This window comes from Stegodyphus dumicola, chromosome 12, assembly GCF_044657685.1.
Source record: "Stegodyphus dumicola isolate Sdum_Otavi_A_Nest chromosome 12, ASM4465768v1".
Lineage (NCBI taxonomy): Eukaryota > Metazoa > Arthropoda > Arachnida > Araneae > Eresidae > Stegodyphus > Stegodyphus dumicola.
The window spans coordinates 83,956,346-83,976,082 of NC_140779.1; the positions used below are offsets into that span (position 1 = coordinate 83,956,346).

A 19,737-nucleotide genomic window follows, 5' to 3' on the forward strand; every position below is an offset into this window, starting at 1 on the left:
CTGTCACCAGATCGGGAAGACATGTTCACTTCCCTAAGAAACGTAACAATTTAAAACATTTTTTTAAAATTCATATCTTAACATATTTCTTGTTATTTCATGTTTATTATATGTGTCAATACCTTGTTATATATTGAATTGCATTTTGATCTTTTCTAATTTTATATTCTAATTTTGTAATCATGTAAAAAATACCCGACAGTACGGATCCTCCGAGATAGTTTCATAACCTATGTCGTTCCTTTGAATAGCCATTAAAGGAACTGGGAGGAAACTCTGTGGTGATGGCGATAAGGAGTGCGCCTTGTGCCCTCCGATAAGTGTGGCAACCCTAGAGGAGAAGTTTCTTACGAATAGCGAGAGAGCGAAACAGGCGGGCTGTCGGGGAGTGTGCGCGAAGTTCCGAAATAAAGCTTAATTTTTATTGTGCACTATGTCTTGTTAATACTTATATTAATGCGGTAAGAACATAATCGGTGATATGGAATTCGAGGATTGGTGGTAAAACATATAGGAAATCACTATACATGAAGGCTCTCACCAGGTATATCTCATATTGCATGGTATCTGATACGTCATTTTCTTCCAATATTGGCATTAAAGTATCTATTGATGACAAGCTTATGAGTCATAGCTCTTCGCAAGTAAATCATAAGAGTTGTCCTCTTCTCTTGCTGCATGAGCACAAATCAAGGTGGTATTGTGTCTCCCCCTTAGTTTTATCTTACAGTACCTTATGTTAATATCCTGGAAATCAAAAAACATGTTTCTCAGTTTTTCATTCACAATGAACTCCACACCAAAATGGTGATTGACTAACTACAATACACCCAACATTCCTCTTTATCCATAATACAGTGTTGCCACGCTACCTGGAAAACTGGAAAAAGTCAGGAAATTCGAAAATTGACCAAAAAATTCAGGAAAAATCAGGGAATTTAAATATTTTGGTCAAAATCTGGAAAAGTCAGGAAATATCATACGGTGACCCCCCCCCCCAAAAGGCGGTTTTGCGCTGACATTGGAAACGATCACTTTCTTGCCACATTATGTATCGCGTGAACGTCATTCGGGCAGCTGGCATAGAGCCAATTTTCGCAGCTCCAAATAGATTGTCTTTGAGAAAGACAAAGCAAGTTTCCAGCAATTTTGGTTTCCAGTAACGTCGAGAATCGAGACTTGCATGCGCATGTTCAGTGCATGTTTAACTAAAGAAAATACCTATTTTCATATAAAACAAAATTGGTTTAATCCTGTTATACGGTACCATGGAGGTTCATGTATTCTATTCTAACCTCCATCTGCGGTACACACGGGATTTGGCGACATTATGATGAGCAGTAAATGGGTAATTTTGGTGTTGGTGATAATTTTCAAAATCGTTCCAAGGGCATCGAAGCGTATACTACTAGGATTTCACCGCAAAATCTTTTTAACTCTTTTTTTTTTTCTTTTTAGTAAATGCCTTATTTGTCATTTTGCAGTAAAATAAAAAATTGTAATTAGTCATCCAGGCTAACCATTTAATATAACTATATTCGCTAAAATATCGTTGATTATTCTAATTCAATTTTTAAGTTTTTTTTTTTTTTTTTTTTATGTTACCCATGTCATTTAATGTTGTTTCGTCCCTCTAAGTTGATTTATTATTAGTAAATAATACTTTCAAATTTCAGGAAATTTCCTCTGGCATAATCCTGAAACTAATTCTAGCAGTATGATGACATACTATCACAAAATTTAATGCACATATTTTTTGCTTATGTATGCTGCTGAATAAATATAAAATACCTGAATTTATTTAAAAATATCATGAAATAAATTTCCTTCTTTAGTTGCAAAATGTCAGAAGAAAAAAAAGACATTTTTTAATCAAGATTGGGCATCTTCTGTGGAATAAATTAACTCCTGTTATAGTTATAATAGGGAAGATTATATATATATATATATAATCATATGTTATTGGTGAATTTTTGTGTTTTTAAGTGGTAACATAATTAATTTACCTCTTAGAACAGCTAATGTGCATTATGCGGATAGACTGGAATTTTCTTAAAACACTCCTGGAAAAGTCAGGGAATTTCATTCTCCCATTTGAGTGGCAAACCTGATAATACCATGTCTCGGCCATCTCATATTCCTATATTGCGAAGATGTCAATACGATAGTTAACAAATAATAAGTTTAGTAATTTTTCCGGTGCTTGACCATTAAAGAGCGTGCAAATATTCCAAGTACCAGTTCTCATCCTTTTCCTTTTTGAGTCATCTGTGTAGAGTCAAGCTGGTTCTTGCACTTTGTTAAGGTTTTTGAATTGAATATCTTTCTACAGGATAAAAAGTTGGCCTTACACCCAACCCCCAACCTGGAGAGCCAGTCCCGTGATATAAACACCAAGAGCAGAGTGACTGGTTACACCCCGGAATGCTGGGTACTCATTTAGTTGCCTCTTACAACATATATAAGCTACATTGGAACTATTCTATTATTATTACACCCGGCTAACATACGAGTGTTGTATTATCATACAAAACTGAAAACAAAAATTATGCGAATAATTCAATTTCTGAAGGCCACAGTTATAGTAAGAACATACGAAATAAAAAGCAAATATGAATAAAATACCAGTAACCATTACAGTAGCTTGCCTGCTTTTGTGAATATGAGTTTCTTGGATTATAATATGACGATTCATGACTTTATTTTTAAAGATAAAAAATATTTTTTGCTTTTATATTACTCTCAAGTCTTCTTGATGAGTTGATCCTGATTTACTTAAAATAAATTGAGTTTTCCTGTCAAAGAATATTAAAAAGCATATCAGGGGGTATGGACTCTTAATACCAAGTCTGAACTGTGGTTTAGTCCCTGCAGGGATGCTCATAGAAACAGGCTTTGAGAATTTTATCAGCTCTTATAATTTATATATAAACAATAAGGATTGTGGTCCCTTTTCTTGACCGAAATAGAGATCCAGTTATATGGATATCAAAATTATGGGAGTTGATTCACTTTTGAGTGTCACCCATTCGTGTTTGCCAGACCATGCCATGCAATGATTGAATTTGACTTACCAGTTTCTGTTGCTCCTTCTAGAGCTGCTAGTAGAGGCAGTAGAGATTTGATTCATACAGAAAAAGCAAACTTAAAGTATTTTGAAAACTTTGTTCACAGTATATTCCTTTGATTTTAAATTGTCTGGATTCTTGTGCAAGTACTTACTTACATGATTTGATTGTTGATTTTATAACTTCATTAATTTTTCAGGCATCTATTAAATTTATGCCTATTTAAAAAATCAGTATGAGTAATGTACACCATGGTGGTCATTGGAGATGTCCATTATGAGTAACAGAGTTAATGCTGCTAGATACAAGTTCTGAAGAATTTCTATCTGTAATATATAGAATATTCAGTATGAATAATGTACATCAGGGTGGTCATTGGAGATGTCCATTATGAGAAACAAAGTTAATGCTGCTAGATACAAGTTCCGAAGAATTTCTGTCTGTAATATATAGAATTTGTATAAGCGGAAATATCTTAATTAAGGAAAAAATACAATCAAATGCTCCTTGAAGCCAAATATGTTTTTTGGAGGAAGTTTATTTCATACATTAATAATGAGAACGTATGGGGAAAAAGTATACACTTATGGTATCAAAGAAAATTTACAAAGAAGATTGAGATTGCAGGTCTCCAACTTCCAAGTGGTAACTTTGTATCTTTCATGGAGAAGACAGTTGACACTATTCTTGATAAAGCCTTTCTTTCTGATTCTGAGAGATTTGATAATGCTCCTGATTGTAATTCTTTTTTTCCCCTCCTGATTGTGGAGGTTTTTGTGCTTAGTGGCACCTATCTGCTCACAATAAATATATGTCTCATTGATCCTCTCTTTTTGCCAGCTGAGATTGATGGTGTGATTCAGAATTTAATACTTGGTAAGGCTTCTGACCCAAATTCTATTCCGAATGAAACTGTAAGATACTTTCGTCATTTTACCCATGCTGTTGTTCATAGATCAGGGGTTCCCAAACTTTATTTACAGTTTGGTTATTTTTTTAGGGCTCCCTGGTTGCAGTATTTCTATCATAATGTTAATCAGGCATAGAAATAAAAACAACATTTTAATGACAAAGTATTATAATTTTAATTAATCAGAACACATACAAATCAAATACAAATAAAATTAATCATCAGTAACAAATTAGAAAGTCATTGTGTTGGTAAGCTTGTTGATTCCCATACAGTTTTTCAAATCACAGAAGATGGCTTGATAAGCTATTCTCATTTTTTTATCCATGCTGGTTTTCAAATGATGTTTGGTCTTTATCAGAGCAGCAGCTGAAAATCCAGGTTCTTCGCAAAGGGAATAAGGATCTTTATGACTTTAGAGCTTAAAGTTGTATACTTAGTTTTGATTGAAACCCAAACCTCTGTTCAATCTGAGCAAGCAAATTTTATTTTCAGGTTGTTGTTGCAAGAAAACCCAATAAAACTCTCTTCATCTTGCGAAAAAAAAAAAGTATCTTGAATCAGCATAAATTTCTGTATATTATCTTACTTTGCAAATCAGCCAGTGAGCTTTGAAAGATGTTCTGTGAAAAAGAACAGCAATTCTTATAGCATCACGACTTTAACCATACACAACTTCCTTCTATCAATACATAACTTCTATTGTGTATTGGTACAATGTAGAGAAACAAGCTTGAATACCATCGTCATGCAAGTCTTTTAACTACAACTGCAGCTTTTTCTAAATACTGAAATCTTTCCCACAAGTTTTAAGATGTGCATACATTGCCCTGTAGATTTAAGAGCATTAGTTTGTCAAAAATGCTGCCCTAATATGCTAGTGTAAGTAAAAAGTCTGGTTCAACTAAATACTTAGCGATTGCATGGCCTTCCTCTTGCAAAAGTGTGAATTTTTTATGCAGTTCAAACGCATAAGATATAACATTGTTACGTGAAAGCCATCGGGAACTGCATAGTATCATAGTATAGCAGAGCCATGTGTTCAGCTTCCATATCTTTGCATAGCTATTTGAAAAAAAACTTGCTTTCAGCGGTCTAGTTTGTATATAGTTCCATATGTATATAATACAGTCTAATGCCAAACTCAGTTGAGGACTGAGTGACTTCAATGCAAGTGCATCCAAGTAGATAATGCAATGGGTCCACACAGCATGTGGTGTTTTGATGCAAATTAATGCCTGCAGTCTTGCATAGCAAATGAACATTGATTGAGCACCCATCAGTATGTACACAGATGCACTTTTTCCAATCTAAATTATTTTCCGTTATAAAGTTGTTAAGCATTGTAAACAAGTCTTGATCTGTTGCACTTCTGATGATGCTCTTACAGAACAAAAGTCTTCAATAACAATGTTAACATCCAGGAAGTGTACATAACATATAAGACCTGCATTTTTCTTACTGTCAGAAGTCTCATCTAGCAGACTAAGTTCATTTTCTTTCATTATTTTTGTCAACTGATTATGGATATTCTGAGCTATAGATTGAATAATTCGTCTAATAGTGTTGTTGAATACTTGTACCTTAGAAATGAGTTTTCGGACCTTAACACTAACCATGCCCAGAGCAACTCTTCTGCAATAGTGTGTGATTTTTTGCATTTCGTTACTCTGTGAGCTACTTTGAAAAACACTAGGTGTGTGTTACTCAGAACTGACACTTGTTTAATGAACACATTCCTTTTTTTAAATCTTGCAACTTCTTACTAAAAAATCATGAGACCAAATTAGTGTGAATGATCTTGAGGTGCTGTAGTTTACTTGGATGCATACTTTCGGTTGCAAAGATTTTTTTAAGAGACAACATGTCTGTCATCGTTGTCTTTCATCATTGTTTACTTCTACTCAAATAAAAGCAAAATCTAAGTAATTTTTCTTGTAGTTACAGCATTTTTGCCTCTTGTCTTCTCCACCATTTATTGAAGCCTTGTCACTCAAACTTGAACTACCATTACTATCTTTTTGCTTGTTTAATAAAAGTATTTTCATTTTGTTAAAATATCAGTAAGGATACGTCAATTTATTGCAATATTATTTTGAGATCAGTAATTTTTTTCCCGTTGATATGTAAGACTGTACGACCTTCCCCATTCATTTCTTAATTTGTAACTGACAGTTGCAAATGGAAAAAAGAAATGCTAATCGATGCCTTTGCTCAGAAGCCAGATATAGCAGTCTTGTGACAGGAACATATATGAGAATAATGGAGTAAAATCTGATGCAACAACATAGAATTATTGCAAACTGAAAGAACTAAGTGATAGAATAAAATAGAGCTTTGAAAAAGAAATTAGGAGCAAAAATTATTTTAGATTAAAAGGAAATATATAAATGTTAAAAATATAATTTAAATGGAATTAAATGACGAGTTGAAATATAAATTTTGAGAAATCTTTAAGGAGCTATTATTTTAAGAAATAGAATAGAATTAATGAATATAATTAATAAAAAATAGGACTGAGCTTTCATTGCAAGTTTTGTCTCTCTTTGAAGCAAGAAAAAGGTGCCTCTGGTCTCACATAACGGCTTCCCAGGGCACCGCAGCACACACTTTGGGAACTCTTGTCATAGACTAGTCTTAGTGTTTTTCTGGATGAATGTCCATTTTCTGGACTCATCATTGTGGTACCCTAGATAAAGACTTTCTGTATTCCACATGCAAGTAATCTTAGGTGTGTGCATCTTCTTTTTCCTTTTGTAAATATATTTTTCTTATGATTTATTGCTGTATATTCAAGGAATTACATGAAATTTTCTCTTTCTCAAGATGTTATGAATTTCATTTGTAAGTGGTCGATAAATTATAAGCTGAAATTTAACCATGCAAAATTTAAGACAATGCTCAGTGAAAGAAGAAATGCTACTTATGATTCACATCAGTTGGTTTTCAATGACAATCCCTTTGAGATAGTGAATAAAATTAAATATTTAGGTGTTTTACTGAACAGCAAGTTTAACTGAGGGAAAAAAGAAAAAAAAAAAAAAAAAAAAAATATTTCCTGCATTTCTAGTAAATGTGAGAAAATTCAGTGTAGACTGCATCAAATAGCGTACAATAGTTTAGGCTTTAAATCAAATGTTAGTGCAATTATTTATAAACAGAGTACAGTTTCATTCATTTCATATGGCTATAGAAGTTGGGGATTGTCCCTGGGGGGGGGAAGTTTAATTCTAATAGTTTGCGTCGAATTCAGAGGCAAATTATGCTGCAGATTACCAGTGGTTACCGAACTATAAGTTATAATGCTGTCTTTATTCTTGCTGGATTTTCATCATTGACTATATACTCTATTATGCAATAGGCTACAATGATACCCATTACAATTGCTTCAGGGGCCCACCAGCCACGCTGAAGACGCTGAAGACTGATAGTTCGGTCCGAGGTTCGAATCCCGTGAACGGGCTGGTTGCATGGGCGTTTTCGTGGTTTTCCCATGTGTAATGTGTATACGAGCCAGGTTCCCTTAGAACGTCCTCCACAAAGGCATCCCTCCCTTTAAGCAGATAGCCCTCGTGTGCTTTGCCATAACTGAATAATCCAATCCAATCCAATTGCTTCAGTTCTCATTGATCATCAACTGCCCGTTTCTACTCTTCATCAGCCATCTGTAAGACACCAGTATAAGTATTGGATAGTATGAATGTTGATGAAAATTTATTCTCAATGATGTGCTGTACAGACTTGTAAACTCGATGACAGAGTTGGTTTTGCTTATGGTATCTATGAGGATGGTGTTGAAATTGAGCACCACCTGTTTTGTATTAGAAATGGATGTACTGCTTATATTTTAGAGTTTCTCTGTACTAATTTTACAGTTAAGTGAATATTTAGCCAGCATAGACATGTTTTTAAGTACTTAATCTGCACTGATTCTCTCTCATCCCTAAGGTCCGTAAAATGAACTTCGTTATATAATGATATTGTTTTTAATATACAAAAGTATCTCTGGAATTTGCTGGAGAAGGATATTGCAGTGTTTTTATATTTGTTCGTGGGCACATGAGGATATATGGAAATAAAAGAGTCAGTTGACTTGCCAAGAATACAGCTTGAAGAAAACATTAATGTTTATGTAAAATAATTCAAAATGTTTATGTAAATATTTGAAAAATATTCAAAGAAAAATTGATTGAACAGTGGAATTATGATTATACAAATGGAGGTGTTATAAAAAGCTATTTCCAATTATCTTTAAGAGACTGAAAAATAAGGAATTATTGCTCAGTTTTAATGTTACGCAAATTTTATCTGGGCATAGAAAGTTTTAGTTTATCTTGAACAGTTTCAGGTGACATCTTCCAACCTGGACGGTTATTCTACGCTGCGAGAATCGACATCAAGTTGTGGGCCGCCAGATGTGGCTGCTAGTAAAAAACAGGTCTGCCTGACATCATCCTATGTTCTCTCAGTATGGAAGTTGTCGAAAGTGTGCGGAAAAGTGTTGCCGCGTCGTCAATCAGGGTTGTGCAGTTGACATACTAAGTATACAATGGCTTTGTATGTGTTTTCGCCGCTGATTATTTCATATTTAAATGAAGAATATGGTCATAGATCTCTGAATTGGTGGCGAATTCATAGAAAATATGTTGATGCTTTTGCTGTGCCAGAAGATGTTTTCATTGCGTATTTCAGATTGCCAAAATTTATAGTTATTTTAATTTGCGATGAACTGAGAGAATATTTGGAGCCACATTCAGAAAACAAGAACGCAATTTCTACTGAAAGAAAGGTTCCTGAAATTATAGATATAAATTGTAATTATAGGCTTTAAAAATGTAGAAGATAATAAGTTTATCAAGCACATAAACCTTCTTCATTTAATACAAATATAGACATCCAATAAGCTTCTACTTGATTTATGTACAGCAAGAATTACGTTTATTTTAAAATTTAGCAGTTGAATACATTACGAACAATACTGTGAATACAAAAAGGAATATTGTTCATTATTACACAAAATTCACATTACTGTAAAATAAAAATTTTATAAAACTATAAAATAGCTTTATAATATTTTTTCAGTAGCAGTACTACAACTAGTGTGATACTTTTAAAAATAAATTTTAGCCTCGAAGGGTGATTAATTTAATTTTCCCATTTTGTGGTGTTTCACGATAAATGGCGTTTCACTTTTCAAATCGTTGCCACCAAATATTATCGCACTGGGTTATATTTAAAGAAATTAAATAATGAGGAATATGCATAAATGTATGAATGCTTCTCACACTATGATAAAACAACGGTACCTAGAGCCACGTAATTTTGAATAACGTAATCCTCCATCCTAATATAGGCATCTGAAGGCCCAAATTTGGAACTGGGAATTTGTTTTATTATCTATTTAATATTTTGTAAAGCATTTATGAGTGTTTGATTAAGAAACTCAACGATTTCAAAGCGAGCAATGGCAACATTGTACGGGGGGGGGGGAATTTTTTTTCATCTGTAACGCGCGAGACTATGTATCGGAAATTCTAAAGATATGCTCTTTTTAAATTATATGATATTGCTGTTGAATTGAATTTTATGGTTTAAGTGCGAAGAACATGATATTTAATAAATAAAACATTTAAAAAAAGGCTCTTTGGGATTAATATAAAATCTGAAAGCTTTCAGATTTTTTTTGGGTGTGTGGTGTGTGTGTGTGTGTGTGTAATTTTATTATGATTTAAAACCGGTTTCTAAGGGAGGACTTTCTGAGGGAAACTGGCTTGTATACTTGTTACAGACGGGGCTAACCACGAAAACGCGGATGCGGCCAGCTCGTTCGCGAAATTCAAACCTCGGACCAAACTATCTGCGTTCAGTGACTCCACCGCTCTGCCGCTGTTGGGCTTATTAGCAGAATTATACTGAATTATTATTGTATTATGATATAACGTAACAATGCTATATGACTGAGGGTTTGTTCATGGAATAGTACTTTTGTAATCTATCTGTATTAAAAAATTATTGTTTCTTTGCAAACTTAAAAAAAAATACTGTTCATAGCAGAGTTCTCATTTTTATATTGTAAAAGAGATACTGATTATTATTAGTTTTCTATTCAATGTGTCGAAATGCTGGTTTGACAAGGACTTCAACTGCAGGAGACCTACACTGATTATTTTTCCTTTAGTACTTGCATTGTGAAAATAATATTACTATCTTTTAATTATTTTTACAGAATAAAATCTTTTGAGAAGGAAGAATATTTAAAATAAGCAGTTCTTATATATGTAAGAAATTAAAATAACAGCAATGTAATATTAAAAAAAAAGTATTAGTAATTGTGTGACAAAAATTGCAATACGAATTAATCACACATACAGGATATATTAGTATAATTTTGGTTATATATTTTATATTGAAAAAATATTTTCTTTTATGTTAATTATAGAATAAATTATTTAAAATAAAACATTTTGATGCGTGTGTGATAGCTGAATGCAGCCACAATCAGCCATACTGTAATAACAAATGAATTTTATTTCTTTTCCTGAAAGAAATAATCTTCATGGAAAAAGAAAATAAAAAAAAAAGGAAGAAATATTAAGAAAATATTTTCTTTCTTAATTTCTTATTGAAAGAAATATTTTTCTAATATTAACTGTAAAATAAATTGCGTGAAAACAGTTTTAATGTAAGCATGAAAAAAAAAAAACTTAGTTTGTTATTAGATTGTAATACAAATTAATCATATTATAAATTTAAATGATTAAAATTGTTTATTTCTAAAAAGATTTGAAGTAAGCTTAATTAATTTTCTCTTATCTAATTACCGTTGCTTTCATAGTATCCCACAACACTCTTTATGTCTTAACCCTAAGTTCCTGCGTTAACGCTTTATGTCTTAGCCCTAAATTCCCGTTTTTTAAGGAGAACCCCTTAAAAAACAAATGGAATTTTCCTTCACATAACACGGTAGCATATTCTGCTGCGTGTTCGTCATAATAATGTTTTGCGAGATTTTTTCGAACTACAAATGCAGCCTGTGAGTTAGTCAAATAGGAGAATATTCCTAGAACTTCAGCCAGCGCGCTATAAATTTCATCACTCATCTGTACTGCGATTGGTCTTAAGGTCCTTGAAGCGTTGTCCCCTTTCAGCAAAGTCAAATGGACCCACCCGCCCACCAACTGAGGACTACAGAATGACTTTCTCCGATAGGTTGTGATTGCTGTCCATACCAGGTTTTTTGAGTCAATATTTTTTTTAGCTCAAGTTTTAGACAGATCGAGTGATCCTAGAATAGGTGTCCGGTTGTTATTTTAGCATTCAGCAAAGTGCCTTCCTCTTATTTCTTGATTGCCTGTTACAGTAAATTCATCAAAATGTAGATTGAAATTAAGTGGAATTATTTGGTCACTGAATTTTTGTGAATTTGTACCTTGCTTTAATTTCTATGTTGACTCTTATTATAAATATTGTAATCGATTTTTTTCTGTATTTTTCTTTTGGCTCTCTTTCTTTCTTTTAATTATATATGTTTTTTTTTTCTTGTTTTAAGTTAATGTTTTAAGTTAATTGTATAAAGTTAATGTCTTTTCCTTTACTTATAGCTTTTAAGCCTGTGTGATACTTTGTGGTGTACAAGCAGAACTTTTTTTAAAAAATAAATTAAAAAAAAAGTCACAGTATTATTTGTAAAAAAAACCTTATTACAGGAAGAACATATACAAATATTACATTATAATATCTTGATAAGGTATTTTCACTTCTGCTTTCCTATACCTTGACTCTCATCGGCTCTTATTTGTTCATTGCTACTCCCTATGCCTGAAATTATTCATTACTTTTGGAACTACTGCTTGTATCATCTGTTGCATTTTGAAAATTGTCACCATTGTCATGATCCTGTCGCAGTTCAGTCTATCTTCCTTTCTGAAGTGATTTTCAGAGCCATGAGAAGCAGTAGATATTCTTGTGTTCTTGAAGCTTATCATTATACTTGCTTAATCAATCAAAACCCGTGTGCCCAAAATTCATGAGGAAACCAATTAATAAGATGAATGCAAACACCAATCCATATTAAAAATTAAGGAAAAATTGCTTTCTTGAATGCTTTGTGGAATAGAAAAATTACATGTAAGCTTGAAAAATTTTCAGAAACTTGCATTAAGCTAAAGAGAAAATATGCAAGTAAATAGGAATTACACACATATGAATAAATATAAAATCTATGAAAGTTCAAATGTAAAAAATATACATATTTACTTGTGCATTCCCCGCTTTTTTAATAATTTTATCATGCAAAAACCAAGAGCAAAAAATTATGTGAATAATTTAATTTCCAAAAGATGCAGTTACAGTAATATAGCAAATGAAATAAATTCATGAGTGAACTGCTGAATATCAAAATATATTTATTTTAAACAAACACACATTCTTATAAGAATATGTAGTTATATTGCGGATAGGTTCATAATGGGTTGAATGCCTACAGAACCAGTGAAAGCGTGATATATTTTCAAAACTTCCATTTCCAACACTTTACAGTTCTGGAACTTTCCACAAAAAAAAAAAAAAAAAAAAAATTCATACAGCTTTTCTTAGTATTATTAGTATTACAGAGTGCAGTCAGTAGTCACCTCTTCAAGCTACTGCAAACGTTGAACACAAAGCAATGGAAAGCATATCAGTAAGTAAAATCCCCTATGGGGATCCCTCAGTATTCTGAAATCAATTAAAAACGGATGCTGTCTTCAGTCCTGTACATAATTTTTCACTGTCAGCCAGATAAATATCCAGCAACTTTGTTTTCTTGAAATTGCTAGAAGGTATCACTTAAAAGTTACATAGGAATTGGCTCAGTTTCAGTTACACAGATATCACATCAAATGGTTTCCATGTTTGGCGACAACAATTAGTTGTTAAAATCATCACCAGTTGGCAGCCTATGTTAAACGGCCTCATCTGTGTACCTCTATTTTTTTGGTGATGCTTTGCATCCTGAAGCTTTCCATATTACAATATACTTGTGATACTACAATTTACATGTAATTTCACTAGTATTACTTACATGTATACAAAATTTGTAACGGTATAGAGTGCTGCTGAAACTGTCTGTGTCATCATCTTCATTACTCTTCCATGTCTTCCTACATGCAATGATCATCCAAACAATCATGAACATTACATATCCCCGTTTTTTTCTAAAGTTCTTCACTATTATTTCTTTATCAATCTGAGCCCATGCACCCAAATTCTCAAGCAAATCAAGTAGTAAGATGAATGCAACTACTAATACGTTTTAAAATTAAGGGGAAAATTCATGTGAAAGCTTAAAAAAATTTCAGAAACTTGTGCTAAAAACACTAAGGAAAAAAGTGTGAGTATATATATATAAATGTTAATCATAGAGAAATTAATGACAGATAATGTATTAACCCTCTCGCTGCGCATCCCACGATTTCCATGGGCAACGCAGAAGTAGCAAAATTTGCACAACCTGTGATTTCCGCGGAGATGAATTTTTGCCGTCTGTTTAACTGCGCAACCCGCTCTTTCCGTGTTCAAGGTTTCCTTTCAGCTTTTCTGTGATGTTTAATTGTTTATTTAGGTGTGGGCTAACATATGACACTAGTTGTCCACATTTCTGCCAAATATACAAGAATACATAATGTAGCATTTTGCGGGCACTTTTCAGAGTTCTGGCAAGATGCGTTTCGCGAGTGATATAACCTATATTCCTGACGATATTTCCAACACTGATATTAGTTTTGACTCTGATTTCAAGTATATTGAAGATAGTTATAGGGAAACTGAGGAGAATTTCTCCGATTCCTCTGCAGATAGTGATGAATCTGAAAATTCAGTTTCTATTAAAAACGTTCGACAGTGGTGCAAAATTCATATGCAAAATACTACATTATGCAAATATTTTCATTGGTATATATATATATATGTTTTACCTTTGTATTTTATAAAATAAATCATAATTTAACCAATATTAATTTTCAAAATTTTTCTTTTATATCAATATTCTTCAATTTCAGTATTCTGAAAACCTTTTTCTATAATCTAATTCTATATTGAAAAAAAAAAAACTCTTTCACAAAACATTTTTGTATATTTTAACTCTAAAATATATGTAAATTTGAAATATGTAATAAAAAATACCAAATTTTTGAACTTATTTTGATATATATATATATATAAAAAAAAAAAAAAAAACTACACAGTGAGATGGTTAATAATCTGCTACAGTCAAAAGTCTTTAACACGGACTCGTCGAAACTTCGGTGATTCCAGATTATCGGTTTTTCTGGATTATAGATCATCAATTTAAATCTGGTAAGATGGCATGCAGAAATTATAAAATTAAAAATATGAAACCGTAATTTATGAAATAAAGAGCAATTATGATCTAAAGGGTATCAAAATTTACAAAAAAAATGCTTAATATTTATTTGTTTACTTTATTAAACATTTCTTTCAACACACGCATGCGTAAAGCATACATTAGTCATAGTCGAAATTAGAAAATTGCAACCAGAAAACTATTTGATGTGTATTCGTGATATTTATAATGACGAGGAATTTGGTTTAAATCATATCAAAGACGGAGTACATCTAGATGAAATACTAAAATACTACATTTAGTAAGGAATTATAAGCCGAATAAAATAAAAGCATCTGCCCTGAAGATAAGGATAGTGCTGACAGATCAACTTCCAGTTCATTGCACGCCACTTTGTCTCCCCCCCCCCCCCCCGTAGAGCAGTGTGAAATTGATAAACAGATTTCGGAATGGTTAGAGAAACAATGGATATGCCTTTATTCATTTTTTGCAGCAATTCCACTTTTTGTGTGATGGACATTGAAACATGCTTTCACTTTGTAGATCCTTTGGCAGCTCCAGAATCGGACATTCTTTTTGACATAATCGAAAACACTTCAAGCTTACTTTTCTAAAATTGCTCTAACAGTCTGCAAAAAATAATAAGCTGGATCCAATTCGAAGATTAAGGAACAACGCAATCTGCAACATTAACTGAAATAGTTAATTAGATAATTTTAGCTTAGCTTATACCGTCCGTTATACATTAAACGCGCATATGCGTTTACGCATGCGCAGAAAGTTTGTAGCTTTGAGGTCCGGATTATAGATTATTCTGGATTATGAACGTCCAGATTAAAGACTTTTGACTGTACTAATTTTGTGAAAATTCAAAAAATTGCACAGTACATTTTTATTCTTTTATTTACCAAGCCTAGAAGGCCAAAAAAAAAAAAAAAAAATGAGGCGGGAGAACAAATTATGAGATTGTAGTTAATGCAAGATTAGGAAATAATCCAATAAAATTTAGGGTTAGGGAGGAAACCAACTTCACTTTTTTTAAGTTTATTTCTGGAAAATTTTAAATAATAATTTAGAGCATTTTAGGACCAATAGTTAGAAAATAAAAATGTGAACTATAGTTCATTCCAGAAGCAAATTTACAAATGCTAAGAACAAATCAAAGTCAACAAAGTGTGCATTTTTATGTGTGTTATGGTTTTTGCCACATGTAACTACCACTTATCTTCATGCCTCTTATCCACAGTTAGAATATTGATTCCTTTCAACACTGTATAATTTGTGTATATTTCATTTGGATTGCTTTTTTTTTTTTTTTTTCCCGAGTCTATTTTCTGGTATTTTGCCTGTTCCAAGCATACAGTTTTCTTCCTATTGGTAATTCATTTATAAAAGATTTCATGGACACGCGCACGCACACACACACACACATACACACACAAAAAAAAAAAAAAAAAAAAAAAAGAAAGAAAGAAAGAAATTGCCTATTTAGATGTTGACTTTTGATGTGAATTGATTTGTCAGGCATATTTAGTAGATCATAGACTTCTAGCTCAGGTTATTAATTTAACTCGTACTTGATTTGATGTTATTTCTGTGTACATATTGAAACTGAATTTTCTACCTCCTTCCAATCTATGCGGAGACCTCTGCTTTTGAATATTTACTTTAATGACATACTGAAATCACCAGGTGTTGATCTTGCTATGCAGGCGACACCGCCATATTATCCCAACTTTTTAACACCAACGCTTCAATTTATGTTCTATGCAAATATCTCTCAAAGCTAGATCTCTGGTTCAGAATGTGGGAAATGAAGATTAATGTCTTAAACTATGCTGCAAAATATGTTTGTTTCATGCAAAAAATGATTCCATATTTTTGGTAATTTACTAGAGCTTGGTGAATCAATCCTCTGGATTTAGAATTATTAATACCTAGGAGTTATCCTGGATTGAAAATTAACTTGATGAGCTCACATTGAGAAAGTAATTTTTAATGTAATTCTAAAGTAATGTGAATGGAAAATAGCTGCGTTCATTCCTGCAGAGACAACAAGGTTTAGAAAAGTCAGTTTTCTCAATGAAACTATTCTTCAAACCATGTAGATATTTGTTAAATTTTTTTCCCTCCTCATGCCATATTTTCATCAGAGATCAATTCTAACTGCAGTTCATTGCTATGAGCATTCTGAACTGTTGGATTAACCATGTTGCCATACCTTCCTAATGTGTTTTACTTCCATCAGGTGTTATGCCACTGGTTTCTATCTTTGCATCAGATAATTCTTTGAATCCTTCTGATGCCCTTTTCCTTACATATGACCATCTATAGTTTAGTAGTTTAGTTACGCCTGCAAGAAAACATCCAACTTTGCATCCAACTCTGGTTTAATACATTACGGAATATATAAGCCCTATTTCCTGTTTCAGAATTCTTTTAACAGAAAGAAAGACAATTCCAGAACTTGGGGGAAACAATACTTCTCATTGTTTGTGTTTTGCATTTCCTTAAAAATACTTCTAATTTTAATTTGTGCCTAATACTATAATAATTTTCTTGTTTTTGATTATACTAAAAACTGAAAAACAATGTATGCATTACTTTTCAGAAATTGTTAAGTTATTAACTGAACACTCGCCAGTATATATCCGTGAGAGGATGGATTCATATGGAGACACTCCTTTAGACATAGCTTGTAGATGTAGCTCTCCAGAAATTGTTCAGTACCTGTTGTCAAAAGGCTGTAATGTGTTTGTTACTGAAGAGCGAGGATATGGCCCTATATTAAGTGCTGTGTCCAATGTCCCAGATGATGCTATACATATTGTTAATATGTTATTAGACGCTGGTGCAGAAGTAAGTAGTGAAATTAAGTATATTAAATGATACATATTTTGTATTAATTTGTATATAATTTGATATGGGAATAACTATCCGTTTCAAAGTTTATATTTTGATATATAAACTAGATGTCTGTTGGGCCAAATGTAGCCAATCTTTTCCTTACTATTAAGTAAAATTTATTTTCTCATAGACATATGCATAATTCGGCTTCTCCAGTTGATAGAATTTCTGTTTAGAAGCAAATTCTAGAAACTAATAAAAACCAGTTTCAAGAACTGAAGCTGTTAAAATACTATGAATGTCAATTTATACATTTTTGTTTAAATGTGTATGCATTTTTAGCAATATGAAATAAAATTAAAGGTAAATAATTACAATAATTTTAAGGAAAAATATCTTTTTATACATTGTAAGTTCTGTCTTTAGCTTATTTGATGCTAAGTAAAACACGGTTCATGGTGTTAATAAAATTCTATACAAATTGACATTTATGGAGATGGATGACATATTATCTCATATTATGGATTGGTTGAAATTTTGTCTTTTAAGTGCCTTTCAAGAACAGATTAAAGGTGATGAGCCTTAAGGTGTTGATACTTAAATAAAGATTTTAAAATAAGCGTTCTTTTTAATTTGTGATCTTAAAATCTATACATATATCACCCATTTCTCAATCTTCTTTATTTGAAATAACATTGAGCAAAACTATGAAAGAAAGAGGATAAAAGTTCATTAAATTAATCCTGCCGTTTAAGGAAAATGAAATCTTTCTTAAAGGAATAAGCACAATTTTGAACAAAATTACTACCGTAATTTCCGGAAGAAAGGCCGCATCAACGTAAACGCCGCACTCGAGAAAAAGGGCGGGAAAAAAATTAAAATTACGCAGAAATGCTGCATCAGCATAAACGCCACAATAGATTAAATTGCGTGTGACATCGTCGTGGGCCATATAGATGCAAAATCTCAACCTATGTCCTGATATATGACATATCAGTTAAGAAAAATGCATGAAATGAAACCATAACTCAAAAATAAATTAAAGGTAAGAAATGTTGAAAATATATTTACGTTCACGAATATACTTATATTTACCCACTAAAGAAGTCCATATTTGTAATACTCAGACTATATTATAAAAAATGTTGCAACAGCGAAATATTAAATTTGGATTACTAAAGGAAATTTTAAATTTTACTTACAAAAGGAATTACAGCAAACTATACATCATATGAAGCCATCAAAATCTGATTCTTCACTTTCTGAATTAAAAAGACATTCTTCACTTTCTGAATTAAAAAGATTTAGTAAATCCTGATCTAAGTCCAAGTCTTCCAGATCATCACATTCATCCTCTTGGTTTACAGTCTCTTTATCTAAAGATATAATTTCAGCTTCTTTGAATCCTGCTATTATTGACGATGTTTTCATCAATTTCCACGCAGTTCTTACCCACTTTGCAACTTCTTCATAAGATGCTCTACGAATTTTACCGCTTTTGGTATACGTATGCAATCCTTCATTCATCCAACACTCCCAATAATTTCGGACTTCAGCTTTGAAGGATTTACAGTCAAAAGTCGTTAATTCGGACTCGTCGGGACTTCGGCGATTCCGGATTATCGATTTTTCCGGATTATAGATCATCAGTTTAAATCTCGTAAGATGGCATGCAGAAATTCTAAAATTAAAAATATGAAACCGTAATTTATGAAATAAAGAACAATTATGATCTAAAGGGTATCAAAATTTGCAAAAAGAAAAAGCTTAATATTTATTTGTTTACTTTATTAAACATTTCTTTCAATGTAAGTTGTTTAAGTTTTGCTTCGTTTCATGTGATAATACTTTCTCTTTAATTCTATTAAACAGACATAATTTCTTGTTCAGTTACAAAGTTCCGCCATTCAAGTCCTATAATTGCTGTGTCAAGAACACCGACTAATTTGTCAATCGAAATTTTTTTGTTTTCAATAACCTCTGTCACTTTTCTTCGCTATCGGAAGCGAATTATAATGACGAGGAACTTGTTTTAAATCATATCAAAGACGGAGCATATCGAGATGAAATACTACATTTGGTAAGGAATTATAAGCCAAATAAAATAAAAACATCTGCGCTGAAGATAAGGATAGTGCTGACAAATCAACTTCCAATTCATTACGCGCCCGCTGCCGAGCAGCGTGAAATTGATAAACAGATTTCGGATTTCAAAACATACTTTCGCTTTAGATCCTTTACATATTAACAAATATATATCGGAAATTCTATTTGATATAATCGAAAGTTTAAGCTTACTTTTATAAAATTGCTCTTACAGTCTGCAAAAAATAATAAGCCGGATGCAATTCGAAAATTAAGGAACAACGCAATCATCAACATTAACTGAAATAGATAATTAGATAATTTTAGCTTATACGTCCATTATACATAAAATGCGCACGCGAAAACGTATTCTGCACTTGCGCACACTCATATGCGCAGTCGTAAAAGGTCTTACGCGCACGCGTGAACGCCTCTGCGCATGTGTCAACGCGGCGCATGCGCAGAAAGTTTTTAGTTTTGATGTC

General features: G+C 32.3%; 1 protein-coding gene across 3 annotated transcripts in view; it reads left to right on the plus strand.

The window, feature by feature from the left end:
* Nucleotides 1-19,737, plus strand: part of LOC118202847 (uncharacterized) — an 82,779-nt gene that overhangs the window by 55,869 nt on the left and 7,173 nt on the right. For all 3 annotated transcript variants that reach the window (XM_085806663.1, XM_085806662.1, XM_085806664.1), the window contains one exon: nucleotides 16,932-17,179. In XM_085806663.1, the coding sequence (XP_085662789.1) occupies nucleotides 16,932-17,179 (248 nt within the window). The remainder of the gene's footprint in view (nucleotides 1-16,931; nucleotides 17,180-19,737) is intronic.